Raw genomic sequence first — 24,193 nt, forward strand, 5'->3', positions numbered from 1 at the left:
AAGGACTTACGCATATTCCACAGTTGTTTAGATTTTTCGTGTCGTATTTTTTAATCTGACCTTCAGCGTGTGTTTGGTAAACAAAGCAAGCTTCCGGTTATTCAACGAACTGACGGATTGACCCGAAAAATTTTAAATATGCCTCTACTTAACTACCGGCATTTGTCAATGTCTCTGTTAGCCGTGGACTGTGTATTTTTTACACAAAATATTTAAATGCAGTTTTTGTTTTTAAAAACAAAATGGCGTCGTGTTGATTTAATGAACCTAATCACCAATATTCGATATTAATGTGCCTAAGTGTCCAGGTAATTTAGCGGATGTATCATGTAACACGGTAGCTTAAATAAATCCGAATTTCGTCATGAAATATTGGATTTATATGAACATTTATGTACGTAATAAACAGAAAATTCGTTGATCTTCACAAACTAACATAAAATAAAAAGAAAATTTGTTTGTTTGCAGTGAGATATCGAAATATATCATCACCGATAAGGGAGACAATTCTGATATTTTCACTCAGGCTCCGCCTTCGTGAAAATATTCAATTGTCTCCCTTATCGGTGATGATATATTTCGATATCTCACTGCAAACGAACAAATATCCTCTATATAATATCACAGTAACATTTTCGCATCAAAGTGTTGGAAAAGCGTTTTTTGTATGTTTTTGTACGCTAAAATATAGATAGTTTACCGAAATGTAATGTCATGTTAATGATGTGATTCTACTTGACATACTGCTATTCATTTTATTTTTGTATGCTAATCTTCGTAGATGTAAATATTTGACTCGAGGGTGTTCGTCGAATCGTCTGTCGGCAGAAATGAGGCTATTTTGAATTTTCACACAAGAAAAAGAAATAGTAATACCCGAGATGTCCTTCTACTTTCCTTTTGCACAAGGTGTGATACAAAGGTAGTTTTTTTTGTGTGAAATTTGTGCATTAGACAGTCAGAGGCCAGTTTATGTTAAAGAACTGAAAGTTGCGTGAAGCACATATACTGGTATACCGTCGAAAAGTTACACAAAAAGAAAAAAAAAGTTTTCGTTTAGAAAGTGTATCTATGGGGTTTATACATTGCAATATTTAGTTCCAGTCTTGCTTATGCATTTGCAATTGCTCGCACAGAAGGTTTATCATTTTTATATCCTATTTTAGATAAAAAGTAAAATTTATTACAGGCATCTGCTTTGGAAATGTACTTTGATATGAGGCCATTCACAGTATGTGAGAGAGTCATCCTACACCATCTGGTCTACGATGGAGTTATACAACCGGTTTCCAAGAAATAAGATTCCTTCGTATAAGAATGTTTCGCCGGTAGAAGATGCACACTGAAATATCCGGTTTGAGCGTAACTGTTAAGGCGGTAACGAGGCTCTGTCGAGTTGTCGGAAAAGCATTTACCCGAGAGTCAGATATTTCCATCTGCACATTCTACCAGTGATTTTGTTATTGCGTGTCATATTTCTCAAATAACAGAAGAATAAAAATAAAAAGAACGCCCTTCATTAAAACACAAGTATATCATGGTAGCTTATGAAATGGCGCATTCATTAATAAATTACAGCTCGTGAGACATCAACGGTTTATTTTAGCACCAGTAACAAAAACACGGGAAATCCTTCTTTCATGGAAGAAAAGTGCTACCTTTCACACATAAGAATCTCAAATTCAATCTTTTGTGTTCTTCGATATTGTATATACGGTAAAAACAGAAAATTTTAATGTGGCTTTCCCTTTTTAGTCATTTAAGGAAGACAAGGCCATCAAGTCCTTCTTGTTTCATTATATTGTTTGTTTTTGTTTACTCAGCTATCAAATGGAATCATGAGAATTAGTGATGACTTTTTGTGAGTGCACTGTATGTCGTAAATAACATATTTTCCTTTCGATATGCAAAATTTCAAAATTTTATTTTAAATATCTGACCTGGCCCATAATAATGGCATTAGATTTAAAAAACATGAACGAACACAGACGAGAAAAATAGCTTTCGCAAGAAGAAAGAAGCAGGACAAAAATCAAATAGCAGAAAAGAAAGCAATTTTTGTCGGACATCACATGGAAAATTCCTCTCGTTTATAAGTCTGATGAATATGCGCCATCAAGAAATGAGCCATGCCATGATAAAACCAACATAGTGGGTTTGCGACCAGCATGGATTCAGACCAGCCTGCGCATCCGTGCAGTCTGATCAGGATCCATGCTGTTCGCTTTTAAAGCCTATTGGAATTGGAGAAACTGTTAGCGACCAGCATGGATCCTGACCAGACTGCGCGGATGCGCAGGCTGGTCTGGATCCCTGCTGGTCGCAAACCCACTATGTTGGTTTTCTCATGGCACGGCTCAAAAATAGTATTGATGAGCGCGTTTCTTCCCATAAACTCTAAACTACGCATTTTTCAAGCACATATTGATGGCTTTTTGTCCGTAAGTATTGACCTGGCACTCATTAATCTTCGCCAATATTTTCGGGCGTTTTCGTTAATTTACGCAATATTAGTATCCTGAAAGTATCTACATTACTAAAGTAACATGTTAAGTTAATCAATGACACGGTGGCGTAGAGGTAAGGTGTCTGACTAGCACGCACGTTACCGTGGGTTCGAAATCACTTACAGAATAGGTCTTTTTTCAATTTAATGCATTGTAAGGTTATCGTTTACATTATTTTATGTGTCATGATTTATGAAGTTTGATTGTTTTCTCTTGTAATATTTGTTGTTTTTTTCTGGAACCTTGGTGACAGGTAATTTGTCTTTTTATCTAAGATACTATTAAAACAACTTTATTCCATTATTTTACAACGGGAAAATATGATTACTTTTTATAAATGAACCATAGATATCACGATACGTTTGATCAAATGAGTAGCAAGTCTTCATGTAAAATTTGGGGGAAAAATATGTAGTCGGTCGTAGGACTCGAACCCACACTCCTGATAATAGCAGGTAAACGCTTTGTCCGCATAGCTACCTGCACATGCGGCAGTATATCAATTAAGAACGATATTATGTACTAATATTTAGTTATACCGCTATTTATATTGGGACACCGAAAATTAATTTACGGAAATACACGGAATATTCATGAGTGCCAGGTCAATACTTACGGACAATACCAATTTTACTTTAAATGTAGGCATATCTAAATATTTTGTTTAGTGTGTTGCAATAATAACCGTTTGCGTATGATATTGACAGTAGCTGCACAAATGCTACGCGCGATTAACCGGTATGCACGTTTTGTAAATCGCTCAGCGCAAGTAACCAATTTCCTTTAAAACTGCGAGTTTCACGCCCCTAGGTTGTATAAAATGATGTCCGTTGTGTTTCATTCATTCTACATCTTAGTCATTCCTCATAATTTAATTTGAAAGTAACATTTAGTGTCCACATTCCTGACTAGACATTTGTCAGAATAATGGTCTTGATAACATCTGAGCTTAAAAACAACCTCAACTTTTTGTATACAATACCTGTCATTCCATATACCTAAACCTATGCATATGGGTCATGATCAATCGATAAATATGTAACTTCACAACTCTTTTTGCCAAGGGTCTAACCATAAAGACACCAGTATTATCGTTATATCATCTCCTTTTCTATCATTGCTTTGTTTTGCTGCATCTTGCAGCAATCTTTTAGCTAACCCATAACAAATGTAATAATTCAGTGTGATTCAGTCTTAGATAAAAGAAAGGACAAGCAATTATATTTTGTCATATGTCTTCACAAACAGGTTCCAGGAAACCGAGTCTTCAAATTTTTCATTTTGTCAGGTTAAACTTTTTTTCTGCTCCTCCAGTATACTGTCCAAATATTTGTTTATAAGCGGACTTGAATCGAGAATACAGTTATTTTGAATAACAGGGATTATTACTCTATGTAAGAAGTAAGACCCCAGAAAAAATTTATACACTGCCTTATTTGTATCTTTCAGTTCGTCAACAACATCATCATTTACCAGTTGTGGTAGAATCTGAAAATTGGCAGTAACGTGGAACGTTATCCACGTGCCTGTTTCAAAAGCAAAAGCTGTGTCCTTTAAAATTCGCTGCCCCAGTGTTTGTTAGTACACATGCTATTGGTCTTATTTGCAAGAAAGCTTTGGACATCGGAATAAAAAGACGACGAAAATTTGCCATTCTGTCTCGGTAAGATTTCTTCACCTAATGCTGATAATACGTCCATTTAATTTCTGCTTTTCCGGTTCTATCTCACCTTTCGTTATAAATGTACGTTGTCGCAATGTCGCTATTGTCAAGTTCTTTCTTGTTCCTTTTGTTGGCTTCAGCTTTGTCTTTAACTTTAAAGTCAGTGTAGTCTGAATCAGAGATGTGGTCCTCTTTCTTTTCTTGATATAGTCATTTCTTTATTTTTTCAAGGTTTTAATACTCATCTGACTTTTTTTTTTGTCAATCTTGCCTTTCTTAACTGACGGCGTAGGACAGCTCATAGACAAACCTGCCGATCTAAGATACATCACCCTCATGTTTCTTTAGTCTTTGATTGTTATTCTAGCATTTTTATTTTGCCAAAGCGTCCTTTTCACCAAACTGTCCTATTATTGAGACCTTAAGTACCAACGAACATAATGGATGATAAGGCAAAGATTTTTGGCAACTGACATTAATCTTTTAACGAAAGGTTAAAACTGTTATGTGCAGATTCGTCATATTTGCACGTTGATCTGTGAAAACTATTTCAACAAACCTTGTCAATTTGTAAGAATTTGTTAATTTGTCTTAACCATAAGCCTGCTGGCGGCTGGTATTTTTTCCTGCATTTATTATCATCGTCATTGGCAAAATAGGGGTCCGTTTGCAGCCGCTTACAAGCCTCACAATGTTTATCAAATGAAATGTTTTTTTTTAAATAAATAGAATCTATGTGATACATACATTGACTGTAGTACACACTGTCACAAGCAAAGTATTAACATACAACAGTCATATTGAGCTTTGATGATACATTCAAACAAGGATAAAAAAACCTTTTCTATACGATATCATTGACTTGTCCGAAAGCAAAACATAACAAGACTTAGTAGCGAAGATAACTTTATCTCAGTGTGAACTGAAATCCTTTCTAATTGATGTCCCTTGCTTTAGCCAAACTAGTATTTCAGTTGCATTAGGAGCTGGCCTTAAATTTAACAGATTGTTTTGTACTATTTTGTATCATTTTATTTCAATATTTCCATATAGACAACTTTGTTTCAAATATTAAAGTATTATAATATATATTTATAAGCCGAAATGTTAAGCGAGTTTGAGAAAATGTCGAATTTTAAAAAATTAAGATAAAAATGTATCAAAATATTCCAAATATCTTTGGCAACATCACGTTCCCGCATCAAATGTTCTAAAGATTCTCTGTATTTTTAACATATAATACATTTCCCACCTGATGATTTCATAAAATCTAGTCTGCATTCTGTGAAAATAGCCATAAGTATAAATTTTCTTTGACACTGTCTCGCCTATTTTGAGGAGTAAGAAAGTGAAATCTGATTTTACATGTATGTTCAGTTTTTGTGGAGTGTTAGCGGTACTGATGAAATTACTTAAAGTTATTACGTCGTTCGTGATCGTACTTCTGGTAAGTAAAGATCTATCTAGATGTAAATGAAATTCTTTTATTTGTGCAAAGTTATAATGAATTCTTGAATGATCCTATCGTCTATATTTGTATCTCACTGATGGTTTATACAATTGTTTCAAACTTGATATGATTGTATCAGTACGGGGTTGGCACCAGCCCTTAACAATACGTTGTTCTTACAGAAGAAATTGAAGCCAGCTACCTAAAAAGTGCCTAGACAAAGAAAAACCCAAATGTACACCGATAAAGGAACAGTTTCAAAGTTGTGATTTGGGACGTGGGTTCAGCCTGTCCGTCATATTTTCCCCAAAACTTAATAAAAAAAACATTGCCATTATTCAAGCCTGTTATCAATCCATACACCACTTAAAAGCATAAAGGTTTGAAGGCAAAAAATGACACTTTCGTTATGATATCAATTATATTTGCAAACAGACCTGGTAATGAAACTACATGTGCATCCTAAACTGAAAACTGATATTGTTATTTGTCAAAACCCACATTTGTTAGTTTCAACAAGTCCACAACTTGACAACTTTCCACAATTCGCTAATGCCCGCAGTCCAAGGAAACTAACTTGGATTACCTCAAAACTGAATAGTATTTTTAGGCTCCCTTTATCTACCACGGATGCGTAGTACATTATAGACGTAGGAGTAGGGAATGTCAACACATGGTTTGCTACAACGTTTGGCCCAACAATTTGCATTTTCACAGAAATGAACATTAGAAGGTTTGAAGTAAAGCTTAGGTATTGGTAAATTTTGTATTATTTCAATGTAGATAATTGGTTATTCATTTTTTGGTACTGTCCAAAGATTTTCGGGGGACACATGATATGTTGGACAGGCTGGACCCTCGTCACCACCCCTAATTTGCAGTTGCTCCTACACCGGTGTTTATTTGGGTTTTTCTTTGTCTGTGTCGCTGATTTCGATCGCTTCTCTAAGACCAACGTAGGGTTGAGTCACAGCAAAGATAATACAATTCACTGTGGCTGATGTCAAACCCAAGTTTGAAACCACTGTAGAAGCCTCCAAGGAGATATGAATATTAGAAGATGCAATCATTCAAGAATTCAATATAACCATTCTCAAATAAAAGAATTTCATTTACATGTAGATACGTCTTAACTTATCTTCTCGTGGACCACCTACAGTATTTTGCAAACTTTCTAGCAAACGTTCGCGAAAAACATATACATTTAAGACATTTTGATTAAAATGAGCACATTTTTTAATAATGCAAGACAAACAAATTGAAATGTTATAAGGTTTGAGTTATAACTAATTTTGTAAATAATTTTATGGGCGCTGTGTTAAGAACATTTAATTTTATTTTAAATATTTTTATTGAGGAACACAACAAAGGCTACCACAAATAAACAAAATTACTTCTGCGTGTGCTAGATTTTTCTTTCGGAGTGAAAGGATTTTACATACATATTTAAAACAGAAACCACCCAGAGAAGGTTGTGTATGAGACATCAAATTCACTTGCTATGTCGCAGCCCCCAGAGCCTCTTCTCCTACGCACAAAGACATGCTGTCCTGCATTAACATTGACAACGATAGTCACACTTGCGGGATGATAGTCTTGGGCTTCCTCTGTGTCGGCAACAATCACACCTTTTACTGCACCATCGACGACGATTTCCGTTTGTACCCATTTATGAAACTTCGGAATCAGAGTATGCGTGAAGACGTATGTGCCAGTTATCGGTGTGTCAAATATACCATCATGCGAGTTGTAACTTCCGCCGATGTCCGTCTCCTGAAAAGGTACAACAGTAGGAGACAAAGTAGAGCGTATAATTAATGATTGTGTTGAGGTTTGTTTTGTTTGAATGCAGTCCGCCGGGATAAAGAAAACTTCTAACAACAATCCAAAAAAAAAAAAAAAAAAAAAAAAAAAAAACCCTGATATGAATGAGCCCCGTCTAAATCATAGAGAAGATATTGTTTCGAAAAATAAATGTACAAAGTTATTTTTATGCGTAGAACGCAACTATTCAAAATCATAGCAAAACCGATTATGTCTAATCATGAAAGATAATGAAATATGCAACAACCCATATACATGTACCCCATAGATCGGCTTAAGCGGAACTTTATAATAGTAAAATTTATTTGACTCAATAATACTAAATGAACAGAGAACATAACAGCAATGAGTCTAACTACGGAGAGATGTTTAGTTGTAAGAAATCAAATGGATAATATTTAAAGTCACTTATAGACACTGTTCAGATTATTTCATTGACTAACTATATTAATACGTAATACAATTTATCATAAAACGTTTGTAATACTGACTGCTCTTGATAATTTGCTATCTGTGAGAGATATAAGTATCTATTGAACGCGAAAAAAAATCATAAACAGATTGATTAGAATTAATATAACCAATTGTTAAAACTTATCGGATTTACTTCTGTATCAAACACGATTGTCTCATGATTTCCAAGACAACGCTCGCTACTCAAATACACATGAAAAGCGACGTTCTCTGAAGCCTGTCCTGAAATAGATATATAGATATCTTTCAATAACTTACTCCATATAGTCTACATAATGCAATTTTGTTTAAAATTTCGAGTAAATGGTACAGTCATCCTTTTTATTCTTGATGTGCTATGAAATAAATGAAATAATCTGATAGTTCATATTGAACAGCGACGGAAAATAGACCAACAGATAAATTGTGACACTTAAATTTACCCAATTTCAATGTGTCAGTAAAATATGTTATCTTTCGATGTGTGCATCAAATATAAATATCCTTCTCATATGTATATCATTTTTAAATATACAAATTAATTGTGTACATAGTTGTATTTATAATCAAATGCAGTAGCAGTTAATTGAAAGAAAAAAAGCTCACGCAGAACAGCAACGCTCGACTATTTAACAGCCTTGTCAACTGTAAAAATATAAGTCGAAAAAGGGGCATTATTTTGTAAAAATGCAAACCATTGTTAAGGAACCTATGCAATTTAAGCAAGTTCTTCACAGTGAATAAGCGCGTGAAGTTGCAACTCATCCCCATATGTGGTTACTGAGATACCAGCTTGCAAAAACTGAACCAAATTGTTGCCGACTCATGGAGTGAGTTCAATAGCCCTACCCATTTCTTCGAATAGACGAGTTAAAAATAATTTTGTTTTATTGAAAGAACACATTTTATTGTGTTTAGTTACATATATTAGTGTGTAGTATTTCAAACTTGGTGCATAGCACTGTTAATAAGCAAAAACATGTTTATGTTACATCTTTTTAAACTATAATAATTAGTGATTGTTCATGTTTTAAAATATGAAAATTTGGGTCTAATATTCTTTTGAAAAATAAAAAAAAACGCCACTAAAGAATGTATTATAATGTACAGGATTATACTAAATACAATTTGCTTATATGACATGTATTGAATAAAATCTGTAAAAAAGTTCCTGTGGAAGAAAAGAATGCAACCAAGAAGAATAATAGCAGACTCGTAAAGCTCATTTTGCTTATAATTACTGCTTTATGTGTTTTAATAAAGTAAAAATACATCTTGGTAATTGGTGAATTAATTGCCACGGATCTTGTAAACCTTATTTTGTAATCTTGTTACACTGCTTTTGTTCAAATGAATTCCAACAAATGAAATATAATATTACTCGAAAAAAGGAAACAGAAGAGTGAAATAACTGATCTAAAATGAATGTAATTCGTTAAGTGATATTTGTTAGTAGAATTAAAGCACACATTAATAGATTAATCTGCAATAAGTTTCTGCCATGTAAGATCAGACAATGAAGATTAGAATAATAGGTCGCAGTGCCAGATTTTATAACAAAGTAGCATTTTAAGAAATTTTGACATAACATTGAAAAAGTGGAAGAAACTCCAACAGAAAATGGGCATGTTCGATGAATGAAGCATTCCCTCTCTTCTCCCAATGCATCTCCCCACTCAATCTGAAATTTTACAGCAGTGTAAACATGGATATTCACACAGACAGACATAGCTAAGGTAAAACATACAGACGACATAGACAAAACAAACGAATAAAGTAACATCACTGGGGAGTTTCAAGGAATAATGGCACATAAATGCCATGCAACAAAACAACTGCACAAATGAACACTTTTTAATAGATATGATGGCATCTCGTATATTTGTAAATATTTGAAGAAGATTGTATTTCATACCGTATGTTTGCATTTCTATTAACAAAATGTTAATTTGGTGGTTACTGATTTATGTAATCAGTAAGGTAATTTTGTACTGTCTAATAACGAAGGTGTATCGTTTGCATTTTCTCTTTGCAGCCATCGTTGGAACCAATTGTTCTTTCGGTGGATACAAATTTCATCTTATCTATTTAATGTATTTTGTTTGTTCCTTTGCAGTTTTCACTGGAAATTGGATTATTTTATAAACATTTACCGTCTTGTACAGTGCATACATTTTAAACATTATCTCAACTTGGTAATATTATGAGTAAAATATGGTTTATCATAACTGATGGTTGTGTTGTAAGATGTTGATAATTTTCATAGAGAATTTTTAATTTAGAGATATGGCTAGGTTTTTTAATTCAGCAAATCTCTGCATACGCGTAATATTTCACAGAACACATATTTTACATCATAACAATATTAATCATAATCTAGGAAACTTTGACAAAAAATAAGACTAAAAAGTGGGAAACGAAATGACCATTTTGATATCGTCAAAGGCTGCGAAATGACAGAAACGGGGACAAGTTTTCTTGGGGACGAGTTGACTTAGGGACGAGTTGACTGTAACTCGTTTACTGGAGATCGCTTCTACCAGAGTGGCAGAGTTGGCAGGTTTGTAGTCAAACTCCGCCGCAGTTTTACTACCAAGGGTATTCAGGTTTTTGACGTAAGCTATTTCCACAGGAGTCTTGCAACGGAACAATACAGCTCAGAGCACCTGCACACACCTTATCGATTCCATTTGAAAACCTGTGGAATTTTTCATCCACCAATCAATTTGATTGTACAGTTTTAATCAGCTGTAAAATGACCTTCGACCCAAATGTTTACAGGAATAGATGTGAAAACATACGGCGTGCGGCTGGAAGAAGTTCCTTACCACTTAACAACTTACGGAACTGAAAACGCTCCTTAATTTGTAAATGTTAGATGGCAATCCCAATTTTCCTTGAAACATTCACGAAATATAAAATCTGTCCAGGTTTCAGTAATAGGTTGATAAAATCTTATAATATGGCATAAGGATGTGGTTAAACATAGTGTTATTATTACATGAAGAATACATGGACAAGTTTGTTAAAAGGATACTGTGAAAATTGATAAATTGGACTTTATATAATAGTATATTTAATCACGTGACACATAACAAGATAAATTTAGATTACAATTAAAAACTTTCTCAACAGAAATTATATTATACAATAAACGGGACACAGCTTTTAAAAATGCTATATATAAGGTTCAGTTAACGTTAAACAGGTAATACTTTTGTTTTAGTTTCAAGCTTTATTTTTTGATGTTTACAAGTAGAAAGGTAAAAAGTAACGACATGTACCCAAACTTGTAGGAAATGCCAAAATACAATGTTACATAACGCGTCTACTGAAAATAGAAAAAAAAACAACAACAAACAGAATAGCTTGCTTAACATAAAATTCGAAATTTTCCAATTTAGTTTAGAAGTACTGCTTAACGTGAAAGTCACAATAATCAAATGCTCAGATATTTAAAAGTAAGCCTGAGCACTACACGTACTAGTCAACATTTCCTTTTACATTTTATAAAAACGGTTAACGTATACTGTCAGGGGGTCTTGATTAAGGCCGCTGACTTAAAACCTTTTGCCCTTCATCGATGTGGGTTCGAGTCTCATTCGGGGCGTTGAATTCTTCATGTGAGGAAGCCTTCCAGCTGACTTACGGAAGGTCGGTGGTTCTATCCAGGTGGCCGCTCGTGATGAAATAATGCACGGAGGGGCACCTGGGGTCTTCCTCCACCCTCAAAGCTGGAAATTTGCTGTATGACCTATAATTGTGTCGGTGCGACGTTAAACCCAACACAAATGAGATTGTTATCAGTTATATAAAGCAAATTAAAATAGATTTGATTTATGAATTATGAGAATAATTGAAATATGCCACTCCATGGCAACGACTTTTTTTTCGCTCTGTTTAACGCCAAGAAGAGAATGGCGATTTTCCTGCTTTCGTGGTAGAGGTAGACTCAAGATGACCCTTTGATTATTACGCCAGGCACAGGCTCGCAACTTGGCAAAACCACTGACCTTTCGAAAATCAGCTGGCTGGTTTAGTTACATGAACTATGTATCTTGAACGGTGTTTAGAGTCCGCATCTAGCAACATTTTAAGTTAAACCCTGATGTAAAAGATAATCACTCATATAGGTAGATCATTTCAAAGCGTTGAAGCACCCAAGAAAATAATAGCAAACGCGTGTAAATTTAGTCTTTTCTTAGAATTAATAAAATGTACAATGCGTTCTAGTACCGGCTTAAGTTGAACTCTGTTGTACATATTGTAACATGTAACCCTTAGCCTGCTGCCGGCAAATGATTCTGCCTTTGCGACTAGTGCAGACTGAGATTAGTTCAGGCTGATCATGGTCTGCACTGTTCGCTATTCTGTCAGTAAATTGTCAGTAAACTGGAACTAGTAACACCGGTTGTCTAGTAGTAACACGCTTGACTGTCAATTCAGATGTCCAGGGACAAGACATTTCTGAGATGCTCTTGAGTGTCTCCCACCTAACTAAGAGGCTTGTACTGGTTCTTCCCAGGAATGAAGGCTTTGCGTATATTGGTACTATACACCGGGCACGTTAAAGAACCAGACTGTCTATTCACAAAGAGCTAGGCTTAGTTAGCCGGACAGGCCTGTATCTAAATGATTGCTGTCCATCTGTTCTGTTGGCTTTATCTGTCCCTCTGGTCAGATTGCTCTAACAGAGGATGAATTTCGCGCCTTGTGTGGCTGCGTTTGCTAAATGTAAAGCGCATTTGAACGTATTTATCATGAAAAAGGGCGCTGTATAAATCTGGTATAATAATAATAATAATAATAAAAATAATAATAACACCACTGATGTGAAAATACAGGAAGCATATGCTGTTATAAACTGGCCTGGCTGGTATAGATTGTGCGGACCTAGCGATAATATGTCAGTTCTAATACTTTGTGCCTGTTTCTTTTTCTTGATAACAGTATCAAAATACGAGATTAATGCGAGTAAATGATATAACATCTATAATGTGAGATCACAATGGCAGAAATAGTCCTTTATTTTGCACTCACCTTGTTTCAAACTTTTTCGTTTCAGGAACATTAATATGTAAGCTGGAAAATTCGAGAAAGCAATCGAATAAAACATGATGGTGAATACGCCCGACTTCATAGAATATTTGCAGGCGTGACAAGTGAATCATGAAAATGAAGAATGAACTATTTGATGGTGGTGAGAATAAAACAGCAGAACTGCAAACATTGCAGAACATGAATTCTACAAAGGTTGAAAGACTAATACCAACAATTATCTTCATGTCCGTAATCTGTGTCTTAGGATTGATCGGGAATTGCTTGGTTATCCACGTGTACAGAACAAAATTTAAACTGTCAAATTCAAAATGCTTTATTTTGTGTCTAAGTGCTGTAGATCTGTTAACGTGTTGCATTTCGATCCCTCTCGACGTTTCTACTACTCTAGATCAGTACACATTTAAACATCAAGTGTTATGTAAGGTGTCTAGAGTGTTTAATGTTTTAGGAACTATTTCCTCTTCGTTTATTCTGCTTTGCATTGCTGTGGACCGATATAGAAAAGTATGCAAACCATTTGGCTGGCAGATTCACATTAAAATGACAAAGATTTTGTGTGGACTGGCTATAATTGTAGGTGTTATGGTGTCATTGCCCGCCGCATTTGTTTTTGGTATACATACGTTCGATATCCCAGAATACAATTTGACCGGAAGTGAATGTTCTACAGCAGACGAGATGATAAACACGAAATTTCCGTTCATCTACACGCTTATGTTTGTTATCATGTTTGTAGGTAGCATAATTGAATTGTCAGTTTTATATTCTTTAATTGGACTAAAAATTCGGGAAACAAGCACGTAAAATGAACATGTTGAAGCAGAAAATGTCTGTACCAATGCAGTCATCGAGTAACGTGAAAAGCGATACAAGGCTTGACGAGGCGAAAGCAGAGTATATGTCACAGAAGTGTGAATTTACTATCAGCGAAGATAAAAACAATCACAATGAGAGCAGCTCAAACTTGAGTAATGGTCCTGAGATTGAGGAATCGTTAACTGACCTGCAAGATACCGAAGAATCGTGTACATCAGATATGAAAAGTCAAGAGTTCAAAAAGAGTCTTGAAAGATTAAACACTAGTAAGGACTTGAAATGCAGCTTCAGGGAGGAGGGAATGGGTGTTAAATTTCATCCGGAATTGATGATCAGTACAGAAACAAACCAGATAGAGAGAAATGAAAACAGACGTTATCTGAAAACAAACATTGATGTTTCAGTGCAAGAAAGGGAGAATGTCGAAGGCAATACGGAAGTAAATGCAAACCAAGAAATCCTACAAGACACGGTTCTGAGACGTTTGCTATCTTCATTGAGCAATCGAATATCGAGCTTGATGTTACGGTTGAAGTTGAGAAGTCCAAATTCGAACTCAGAAACCAAATTCATGTTCAGAAAGACTGACTTCTCGAAGCAAGCAAGAGCTCGAAAGACAGCGTTCGTCATGTTTGTTGTATCTTTAGGTTTTATAGTTAGTTTCGTCCCCCATTTGCTGTTAATGATGATATGGCAGGCAAAGAAAGACTTTGCTGACGAATTGTCAGACACAGACAAGGCAGTATTTAAGTTTGTTCTTAAGTCCTTCTTTTTTAACTGCGCTATAAGCCCTGTAATTTACAGCATATTAGATTCTAGATTTAAATCTGCTTGCAAAGATATGTTGAGACATTGTGAAAGACGACCGTCACACATTACAAATGATAGTACAGCTTTAGATGTCCCATGGTGCATGGACACACGGAGATAAATATGCACGTAATTAACAATGTATGGAATCCTGTTCGTGCCACTTCAATTCTCGCCTTACCAACACGCGACAGTGCCATATTTATCACATTGTCGCCTTGGCCCAAAACATATATACATACGAGATTTAACAATCCTTGCGAGGTTTTTAGGGCGATGATTTTCGTCTTAATATTCGAATATCTTTCTTTACTCTCACATCGGGAAATTGAAATTCCGCCCAAATAGTGATAAATACTTGCGAGAATGAGTAGAACCTCGCCTTGTCGCATTGTTGCACTGTCACTTGGGATAAATTTCTTAACAAATTGTTCGATACAATTCTTCCTGGTTGTTATGTATCAATACACCGAAACAAATTTCTAATGACAGTCTCTTCTGATGCCGCTTTCCTTCTTTAACGGTGTAGCAGAACAATTCATCCATGGTACTATAGTAAGAAATAATCCATATCAACGGGCGACAACGCGAGGTTTAACTAGTTATCGCATTTATGTACCATTTTTTAGCGGAAGTTCAATTTCCTGATACGAGAATTAAGAAAGACATGCACAAATGAAGATGATAATTATCGCCCCCAAAACCCGCTAGGATTGTTAAATCTTGCATGTATCTATGTGTTGGGACAAGGCGAGAATGCGATAATTATCGCATTGTCGCGTGTTGGTGAGGCTAGAATTAAAGTGACGACTCGAACTGGTTTCCGTAACCACGAAATATTCAGTGATACAATACATACACGGTTTTCTTAATCAAAGCAAATTACCACATAGAGATATAAGTTAGAGATGCTTTTTGATCTAAGGTTAAAAGCTGCTGGTTGGCGGAGTAGTTTAACAAATACAAAATGTACCAGTATCTCACAAAATTATGCCGTCATATATTAAAGAGATGGATGTTAACTTCCGCGGTGACTGTCGAGAGATCCAGGAGGTAAACTTTGGAGAGAGGTCTGCTCTTAGTTTTGTCTTAAGTAACTGAAAAATACCAATCCTAAATGATTTATTCGATGAATATTTGAGCACAGCCATTATCTTTATCAGCCTTGACAGAGGAAAAATTCCGAAGGATTTAGATATGGTGAATAAGCGGGATGATTAATTTGAACCACTTTTTTGTGAATTGCGGTTTGTTGTGGGATAGGCTGCCGTAGTATAGAGAGACCTATAACACATTGTAAATTGAAGTCCGTTGTTGAAATTTCCCATGTATCTTTTTCTCGGCACGCGAATGGAAAAAAGTATGACGTCATAAAGAAAGGCAGGAAATGCATGGCTGATGAATAATTTCAGGTGTCATCCTCAAAACGATGTTGATACATTTTGTGAATGTTACGTTTATTCTAGTAGATAAAAGCACTTTTTTATCAAAAAAGATAAAATGTATTAGATCTATGCATACAATGAGAAATTATCCATAAATCTTATAAAATATCTAAATAACAGTATTAAGTAAAAAACCTCTGTAAAATGGAGCAACATGTTTGATAAAAATAGAATAGATTGATTATCTGTTACTTCTTTCGTCAATTAGCATATTATAATATTAATGTCTCTCCCCTCCTCCAATCGGCATTTAGGGGGTCTGTGCCGGAGGGGCACCTGGGGACTTCGTCCACCTTCAAAACTGGAAAGTTGCCATATGACCTATAATTGTATTAGTGTGAGGTTAAACCCAACAAAACAAAAATCTTCGTCTTCCACTCGGGGAGACATATTGTTTTTGCACTAATACGCCTTTTTGTTGGAGGTTGGGGTGGGAGGGGTTTGCGGGGGGGGGGGGGGGGGCGGTTGGTGCATGTGCTTTTCTACAAAAGTATTTTCTGGTCATATTTACTCATAACTAAGTGAAGTTTCACAACGTTTACAACAATGTTATCAATATCTGTCAGAACTGCTTGAAGACCCATATTTTATTTCAAATAAATGTTTTAAATATCTGAGCCCGCTAACTATTTCGCGGAATATTCCCATTTATTATAAACATACTTATCTAATGTAATTCTAACAACTATTGTTAAAATAAAATTCATACTTTTCAATGTAGTGAAAAATAATTATTTTCATATTTTCGCTGCAGTGAAACATATTTTTCTATATTTTTTAATGATGTTTTTTAACAATTACTGCACAATCCGGCATAATAAATCAATAAGTGAAACAATATCTGGTTCTTGATTGGATGTTTATACTAAGTAAACTATAAATACTTTCAAATGTATTGTTTGAAATACAACAGATTTTGCCTTATTATTCGTAAGTTCATCACATCGGATGCAAGAGCATTCATGTCCCACCACCAACAATAACAACTTTTAACGTGAGATAGAGCGCTTCAAATGGTTTTGCGCCGGTTTTGCGTTTCCTTTACGCATTGACAATATTTCTAAATACATACTTGCTTTCAAATTTCAATATTTTCATAACCTTGTAAATAAAGTACTCGTTATGAAATAAGCCTCCGATATTTTCATGTTCTTTACTTCCGAGACAAAGGCAATAAGTTCCGCAAGGTTCAAATATGCAAATGTATTCAAGTTCTTTTACAAAGTGATACCAAGAAATTGCTATTTCAAACATTATAATTTATTATGACCGTTAGGTCCATATTACGTATCACTATAATAAATGTTCATGAACTAAAAATCATTATCAACAGGCATACAGACATGGAAGAGTAAAATCAATATTCATGTTACGATTCAAACAATATAATAACTTTTACGTAATTAATGTCAATGACATAATTAAATAAAGTTCATTTATCTACAGTAACTTATAAATGAAATATAACATGTAATGACACATATAACTCGCTTTTGCGGAAGTGTTTGTAAATAGACACAAAATGTATACAACATGAATTAGCATACTTTTATTATTTTATCTTCCTTTCTTCTACATGTCTCTGAAATTGTAAACTACCAACATCTAGGCGGATATGTCCACCCGGAATAACATCATGGAAAGTAAAACTATCATTCATTTTATGTTCATTTCTTTATTAACAAGCTGACCCAAAAGAAGCGAGGATAAATGATATTATTTCTATATATAACAAAAACGATAGATACATAATAGAATCTGCTTTCAATAGGTGTTTTGTGTTGTATTCGAAATCGTACAACTAAAATGCCAGCCACCAAGTCTACTACCAACGGACAGACGACGACCCATTGAAAATCGTATCGAAAGTTCTGCAAACGAGTAAAAGCTTTATTAGAATCATGACATTCATTTGAAGCTTATACGAGAAAAGGTGTTTTTTTTATAATATCATAATTAGAACTTATAGCTGCTCTCTATAAAAGACACGCATATAACAATTTTACGTTTTTTGTATAAGTTCAAATGTAAATGAATTAAGATCAAACACACTTTTCTCATACTGCATTATTTGTGCTCCCATTATTTTGTGTGGTTGAGGACACTTAGAGTTGCCCTTGTCCGTCCCCTGTCCGTCCGTCCGTCCATTCGTCCGATATTTTGTAGTGCATATCTCAAAATGTATTTGACCCAGAGTCATCACACTTTACAGGATTGTTATTCAGCACAACAAGTTTGGAACCAGAGATCTCACACAACCTAGATATGAAACGGATAAACCTTCTGACAAAATGTCAGAAAGTATGGGTATTCGAGTATTAATAATTTTGTTCTAGGATTTGACCTTTTGACTTCTTTTTTACTTTATATGACACAGTTCAGACGTGGCATAAATTTCATAGAGACTAACATTCTTACCAGCAGTAAATCAAAGTAATAAATGTGGTCATTAATTCAAAGAAGCCTTTTTCTATAATGATTTAACCCAGTGGCCTTGTGTTTGCCCTCAGGTAAAAACAATACAAGGTTAATTAATAATTATATTTTATATATTGTGTCCTAGTTTTAAGACCTCAAATAACCCCGTATTGAAGAGATAGATGTCATAGCAACACACATTCTAACAAAGTTTAATTAAGATCACATAGAAAAATGGGACCCATTGAGTAATAACAAATGTTTTCCTGTATGATTTGACCTAGTGATCTGGTGTTTAAATTCTTTAACCCAGTTTAAAAGATGACCTAGTTTACATAGAAACAAATACTCAAAGTTTAATTAAGATCACATAGAAAATGGGACCCATTGAGTAATAACAAGTGTTTTCCTCTATGATTTGACCTAGTGACATGGTGTTTAAATTCTTTATCTCATTTTAAATGATGACCTAATTTACATAGAAACAAATACTCTGACAAAGGTTTATGAGCATCAGATAGCAAAATGTGGCCTCTGCGGTGTCAACAAAACATGTCCATGATTTGAGTCGAGATGATTCAGTTTAAAATTCGCCCAAGCTAAGTATGGGAAACAATGCCACAAGATTTCCTGTCAATCAAGTAAGAAAATATATCATCTGTAATAACAACACGATTTTCCTTTGGTTTGACTAGTGACTTAGTTTCAGAACCCAGATAACACGAAATTGGAAAGATTTGTAACATCTGAAGTGTTTACAGTAATCATTTACGTATCAGATCCTGGTCAACAATAGGACAACATAGACAAGCCTAAAAAATAGCAGTGCACTTCATTATTCACTTATCATAAAAATATTTGGTTTTTGATATACCAGCATACTGATGGAAAGCATGTATGGCAAAGGACGGGATTTGGACTTTCCATTCTATATCTGATTTTTATTTCAATTTGTCCGCCCAGTTTTCACAAAGACTCACCCGTTTAGACAAGTACATTTATGATAAAAAGTGGGGTTGTGTAAATATCTATTTTCGAGCTAGTTATACTAGCAAAACGATCGAAAGTTTAAAAATGGCTTCAAAATGGTACATACATTTCCGCTAAATCATATTAAAAAAGAGGAAATAACAGTGAGTTAAGTATTGACGATTCAAAAATATGTTTTTAAAAGTGTCAGAGATTATTCCTTAAATGAAATAAATCAAAACTCCCTTAATTGGTCGTAATACCGTTATAAAGTCAAAATAAAACCTCTGAGAATATTTTCTTTCGTTTTTTTATATTAACGTAATTATGACGTTCTTTTTTTTAGCTTTCTACACACTTTTGCTAGAAATGCGTTAGTGCATGTTCATTTCACACTATAACATCTGCAGAATCCCTCTGGATACATAAGTATCCTCACCCTGCCGGGCTCGGGCATTAACAAATCAATCGGTGTTCTATAGATGTTATAACACGAAAACGTTATCCCTACAAAGTATCCGCATAAGTCGCAATTTCCGATTGGTTTTACAGATAAGTACCGTTTTCTTTTCTAGAGGCTGTTTACACCAAATAGGTAGTGACTATGTATTTTATATAGTTTAAAATATGGTATAAAAATATTATGAGTCAAATAAGAGTGTGACAGTGTTGGGTTTATTATATATATATATCAATTTTATAGATTTTTTTAATTGAGGGCTGGGGCAAGGTTTTCAGTTCAGTAAATCTCAAAATACGTGTAATTTCTCAACAACTATTTTCGTAGCAGCGTTTTCAGAGGGTGCTGTTTTAACATATTATTTTTCTTGTACATATAATATTTCATTACCTCTTTATTTTGGGTAAAACGACATGGTATAATAACTGGCTATGTGGTTTTCAAATCATTGACTTGCTCTTAAGTACTGAAAATGTTGTCTCATAAGTATAAGTAAGTATACTGCAACCTCAAAGTGAAACGCAGTACTGAGTAGTGTTCCATGGTGGAAGATAAAACTGTGTCCTCATATACATAACAGAAAATATACACTAAGAGTTTTGTGGTTATTGTAAATCTTATATTATGACTGCTGCAAGAACTTGATTTTCAGACGATTTGTCCATTCAAGTGATACAAAAATCACTGCCCAGTGATATTCAAATAGTCCCGGATAAACAGTGAAACTACAGAAAATTATGTTTTACTGCAGTGGAAAGTTAATACAATGAAATTATGCATTATGTTTCATAAAAAAATCTCAATATTTCATAGGACAGTAGATATTAAATAGACGTATGTCAAATTGTTTTTGAGTACATTTTTTTTGCAAACAGGTAGTTAATTGACGTCATTGTTGCATAAGCATTCAAGTATAAAGTTTTTTGTTTTAGCCGGCTACTCTCGGAAATTATATAATTTCCTTATAACAATTAGAGACTACCAAGAAAAAAGTTCCGTACCACTTAACAAGAAACTGAAACTCTCGTTATTTTGAACTGTTAGACGGCAATCCTAAGTTTCCTTGAAATATTCATGAAATATGCAATTTGTCTAGGTTTCAGTAATATATTGCTAAAAACCTATAATGTGAAATTAGGAAGTTGTTATGAAGGGACATAGTGTAAATATTACATGTAGAATATATAGACCATTCTGTGAAAAGGATACAGTGAAAGTGGACGAATTGGATTTTATATTATATCTTATCATGTGACTCCTATCAAAATTAAGGAAAAATAAAATATCCACCGAAACTAAACATATGCAAGAAACGTGACAAACAGTCAGCTTTTGAAAATGCTAAATATGAGATTAAGTTAACGTTCAACAGGTAATTATTCTGTTGTAGTTTCATTATATTTCTGATGTTCATGATATGATTTTATTCCCTGAGCGGTGTTGCGAACAGAATTTAGCAACGGTTTAGAGTCCCATAATTCCTTTATTTATAATGTGGGTTCCACATTTTGTTGTTACGAACATCAAAATGTATCGATTTTTTGATTAAAGATTGATTAACACAGACGAAAGTTTTACTGAACTCTGTTTTAGTTCATGTGCTGTAATGAAAGTAGTAGTATTGTAACCGTAAAGTTATGGTCATGCATAACATCTATTTGGATAGCTATTTCATTTGATTTTAACATAAAAAATAAAGCCTAATGGAACTTTAAACTCAAATTAAACTCAGAAGTACAATGTAATCTAATACATGTATATCAAATATATAAAGATCATTTCGAAGCGTAGAAGCACCCAGGTAAGTGATAGCAAACATGCGTTGACTGTTCATTGAAGTCAAGTATACAAACCCCTCAGGTGACCTAGCCCCGGCTTAAGTTGAGCTCAGTTGTACAGAATAGACATCAGGGTTCCATATGACCGGAAATAATATCATCATTGGTTTGAAAATATGCGAGGCACGAGTTATAAACTTACCTTTCCTGACTTGTCTAGAATTTGCAGACCTGGTGAAAATTCTGTCAGTTTTATTTATTTTATATTTCAGGAACATTCATATGTAAGCAGCACAACAATCGAAAACCTACACACGACTTCGAGAAATATTTGCAAGTGTGATAAGTGAAAATGGAGAAAGAATTATTAGTTGGTGCTTTGAATCAAACATCAGAGCTGCGAACATTGGAGAACATGAATTCTGCGGAGGCTGAAAGACTAATACCAACAATTGTCTTCATGGTCATAATCTCTGTCTTAGGATCAATTGGGAATTGTTTGGTTATCCACGTGTACAGAACAAGATTTAAAATGTCCAATTCAAAATGCTTTATTTTGTGTCTAAGTGCTGTAGATCTGTTAACGTGTTGCATTTCGATCCCTCTCGACGTTTCTACTACACTAGATCAGTACATATTTAAACATCAAGGGTTATGTAAGGTGTCTAGAGTGTTTAATGTTTTAGGAACTATTTCCTCTTCGTTTATTCTGCTATTTATTGCAGTTGAGCGATATAGAAAAGTCTGTAAACCATTCGGCTGGCAGATTCAAATAAAAAAGACAAAGATTCTGTGTGGACTGGCAATATTTCTTGGTGTTATGGTGTCATGGCCCGCCGCATTTGTTTTTGGTATACATACGTTCGATGTTCCAAACTACAATTTGACGGGAAGTGAATGTTCTACAGCAGACTTGATGAAAAACACGAAATTTCCATTTATCTACACGTTTGTGTTTGGGTTCTTGTTTTTAGGTGGCATAACTGAAATGTCAATTTTATATTGTTTAATTGGACTAAAAGTTCGGAAACATGCACGAAAAATGAACGTTTTGGTACAGAAAATGTCTGTACTAAAGCCTTCATCGAGTAACGTTACAAGCGATACAAAGCTTGACGAGGTGAAAACACAGTATATGTCACAGAAGTGTGAATTCACTATCGGCAAAGATCAAAACATTCACAATGAGAGAAACTCAAACTTGAATAACGGTCGCGAGAATGCCGAATCCTTAACTGACCAGCAAGATACTGAAAAATCGTGTAAATCAAATATGAAAAGTCAAGAGTTAATAAAGAGTCGCGAAAGATTAAACACAAGTAAGGACTTGAAGTGCTGCTTCAGCAAGAAAGAAAGTGATGTTAAATCTGATCCGGAAGTGATGTTCAGTAGGGAAACAAACCAGATAGAGATAAATGAAAACAGACGTTCTCTAAAAACAAAGATTGATATTTCAGTGCAAGAAAGGGAAAATGATGAATGCAATACGGAAGTAAATCTAAGCCAAGAAATCCTACAAGACACGGTCCTGAGACGTTTATTGTCTTCAGTGAGCAATCGATTGAAGTTGAAAAGTCTAAATTCGAACTCAGAAATCAAAGTAATGGTCAGAAAAACTGACTTCTCAAAGCAAGCAAGAGCCCGAAAAACAGCTTTCCTCATGTTTGTTGTAACTTTAGGTTTTATAGTTAGTTTCGTCCCCCATCTGCTGTTAATGCTGATACGGCAGATAAAGGGTGATTTTGCTGACAAATTGTCAGACACAGACAAGGCAGTTTATAAGTTTTTCCTGAGGTCCTACTTTTTGAATTGCGCTATAAACCCTGTAATTTACAGCATATTAGATTCAAGATTTAAATCTGCCTGCAAAGATATGTTGAAACATTTCAAAAGACGACCAGATGTGAAAAGTCATGATAATATAGCTCGATGTACGCTTCAAGTACTAGAAAAACAATGAAATGTCTGGCGCATCGCAGTAACAACATTTATTATTTCTGCTACAAACTTGACAAATCTTACAGTAATTCGCGCAATATTGTCATGTTTTAATTCACAGGTCTCAAAGATGACGTTAGTTACTATTTCTCGAAATACTCTCCAGTGTTCTCTAAACATTTCCGCTGCCTCTCTCTCTATAATTCAAATATACTTCTGTACCAATTAGTAGTTTTTGATTTTCAAACAATATGATTTCAATGTTGCGTTGGGAATAAACGAAAGTCGATATGAGGCTGATGGATGTGTAAGTCACAGCTTAACCGAAGTCGGTTCGTTGAGCTTTTCTTCCGGAATAAGCACTTCGGAAATGTGGTCATATTAAGATGTTTCATTCGAAATTTGTTTTGTAAATTATAGGCTCCTTTTATTTACATGCGATTGGTGTTAAGCAGAAAATCACTAAACCGGAAAAAGATACCTGTATTTTATACGAAAGTTGAACAGAAAACTTAACATATTTTTCTTGCTATTAAAGAATAGCCATTTTTTTCACATAGGCGTAAGACTCAAGAATTGTAAGGGGTCACACGTCCGGATA

General features: G+C 34.5%; 3 protein-coding genes across 3 annotated transcripts; 2 read left to right on the forward strand and 1 right to left on the reverse strand.

Annotated features, from left to right (window-relative positions):
* Positions 1–6,281: 6,281 nt before the first annotated feature.
* LOC128549251 (uncharacterized) lies at positions 6,282–10,071 on the reverse strand. Its single transcript, XM_053525776.1, has 4 exons — positions 10,051–10,071; positions 9,513–9,578; positions 8,052–8,186; positions 6,282–7,393 (listed from the first exon to the last, which is right to left on the reverse strand). The coding sequence occupies exons 1-4, from the start codon at positions 10,069–10,071 to the stop codon at positions 7,067–7,069; spliced, it is 549 nt and encodes a 182-aa protein (XP_053381751.1). The 3' UTR covers positions 6,282–7,066.
* Positions 10,072–10,782: 711 nt separating this feature from the next.
* On the forward strand, positions 10,783–16,220 carry LOC123541357 (C3a anaphylatoxin chemotactic receptor-like). The gene is made up of 2 exons (XM_045326786.2): positions 10,783–11,105; positions 12,963–16,220. Exon 2 carries the CDS (start codon positions 13,067–13,069, stop codon positions 13,760–13,762), a length of 696 nt encoding a protein of 231 aa, XP_045182721.2. The 5' UTR covers positions 10,783–11,105; positions 12,963–13,066; the 3' UTR covers positions 13,763–16,220.
* A 4,736-nt stretch (positions 16,221–20,956) lies between these two features.
* On the forward strand, positions 20,957–23,820 carry LOC123540888 (probable G-protein coupled receptor 101). The gene is made up of 2 exons (XM_045326215.2): positions 20,957–21,248; positions 21,927–23,820. The coding sequence occupies exon 2, from the start codon at positions 22,007–22,009 to the stop codon at positions 23,612–23,614; it is 1,608 nt and encodes a 535-aa protein (XP_045182150.2). The 5' UTR covers positions 20,957–21,248; positions 21,927–22,006; the 3' UTR covers positions 23,615–23,820.
* The last annotated feature ends 373 nt before the right edge of the window (positions 23,821–24,193 follow it).

Source organism: Mercenaria mercenaria, chromosome 16 (genome assembly GCF_021730395.1).
Source record: "Mercenaria mercenaria strain notata chromosome 16, MADL_Memer_1, whole genome shotgun sequence".
NCBI classification, from domain to species: domain Eukaryota; kingdom Metazoa; phylum Mollusca; class Bivalvia; order Venerida; family Veneridae; genus Mercenaria; species Mercenaria mercenaria.

Coding starts and splice junctions, on each gene's coding strand:
- LOC123541357 (XM_045326786.2), top strand. CDS start 13,067: ATGAAAATGAAGAATGAACTATTTGATGGTGGTGAGAATAAAACAGCA.
- LOC128549251 (XM_053525776.1), bottom strand. CDS start 10,071: ATGTATGCACTGTACAAGACG. Junction 9,579..10,050: donor TGTATGCACTGTACAAGACG/GTAAATGTTTAT, acceptor GTAAAATTTCAG/ATTGAGTGGGGAGATGCATT. Junction 7,394..8,051: donor CAATCGTGTTTGATACAGAA/GTAAATCCGATA, acceptor GTACCTTTTCAG/GAGACGGACATCGGCGGAAG.
- LOC123540888 (XM_045326215.2), top strand. CDS start 22,007: ATGGAGAAAGAATTATTAGTTGGTGCTTTGAATCAAACATCAGAGCTG.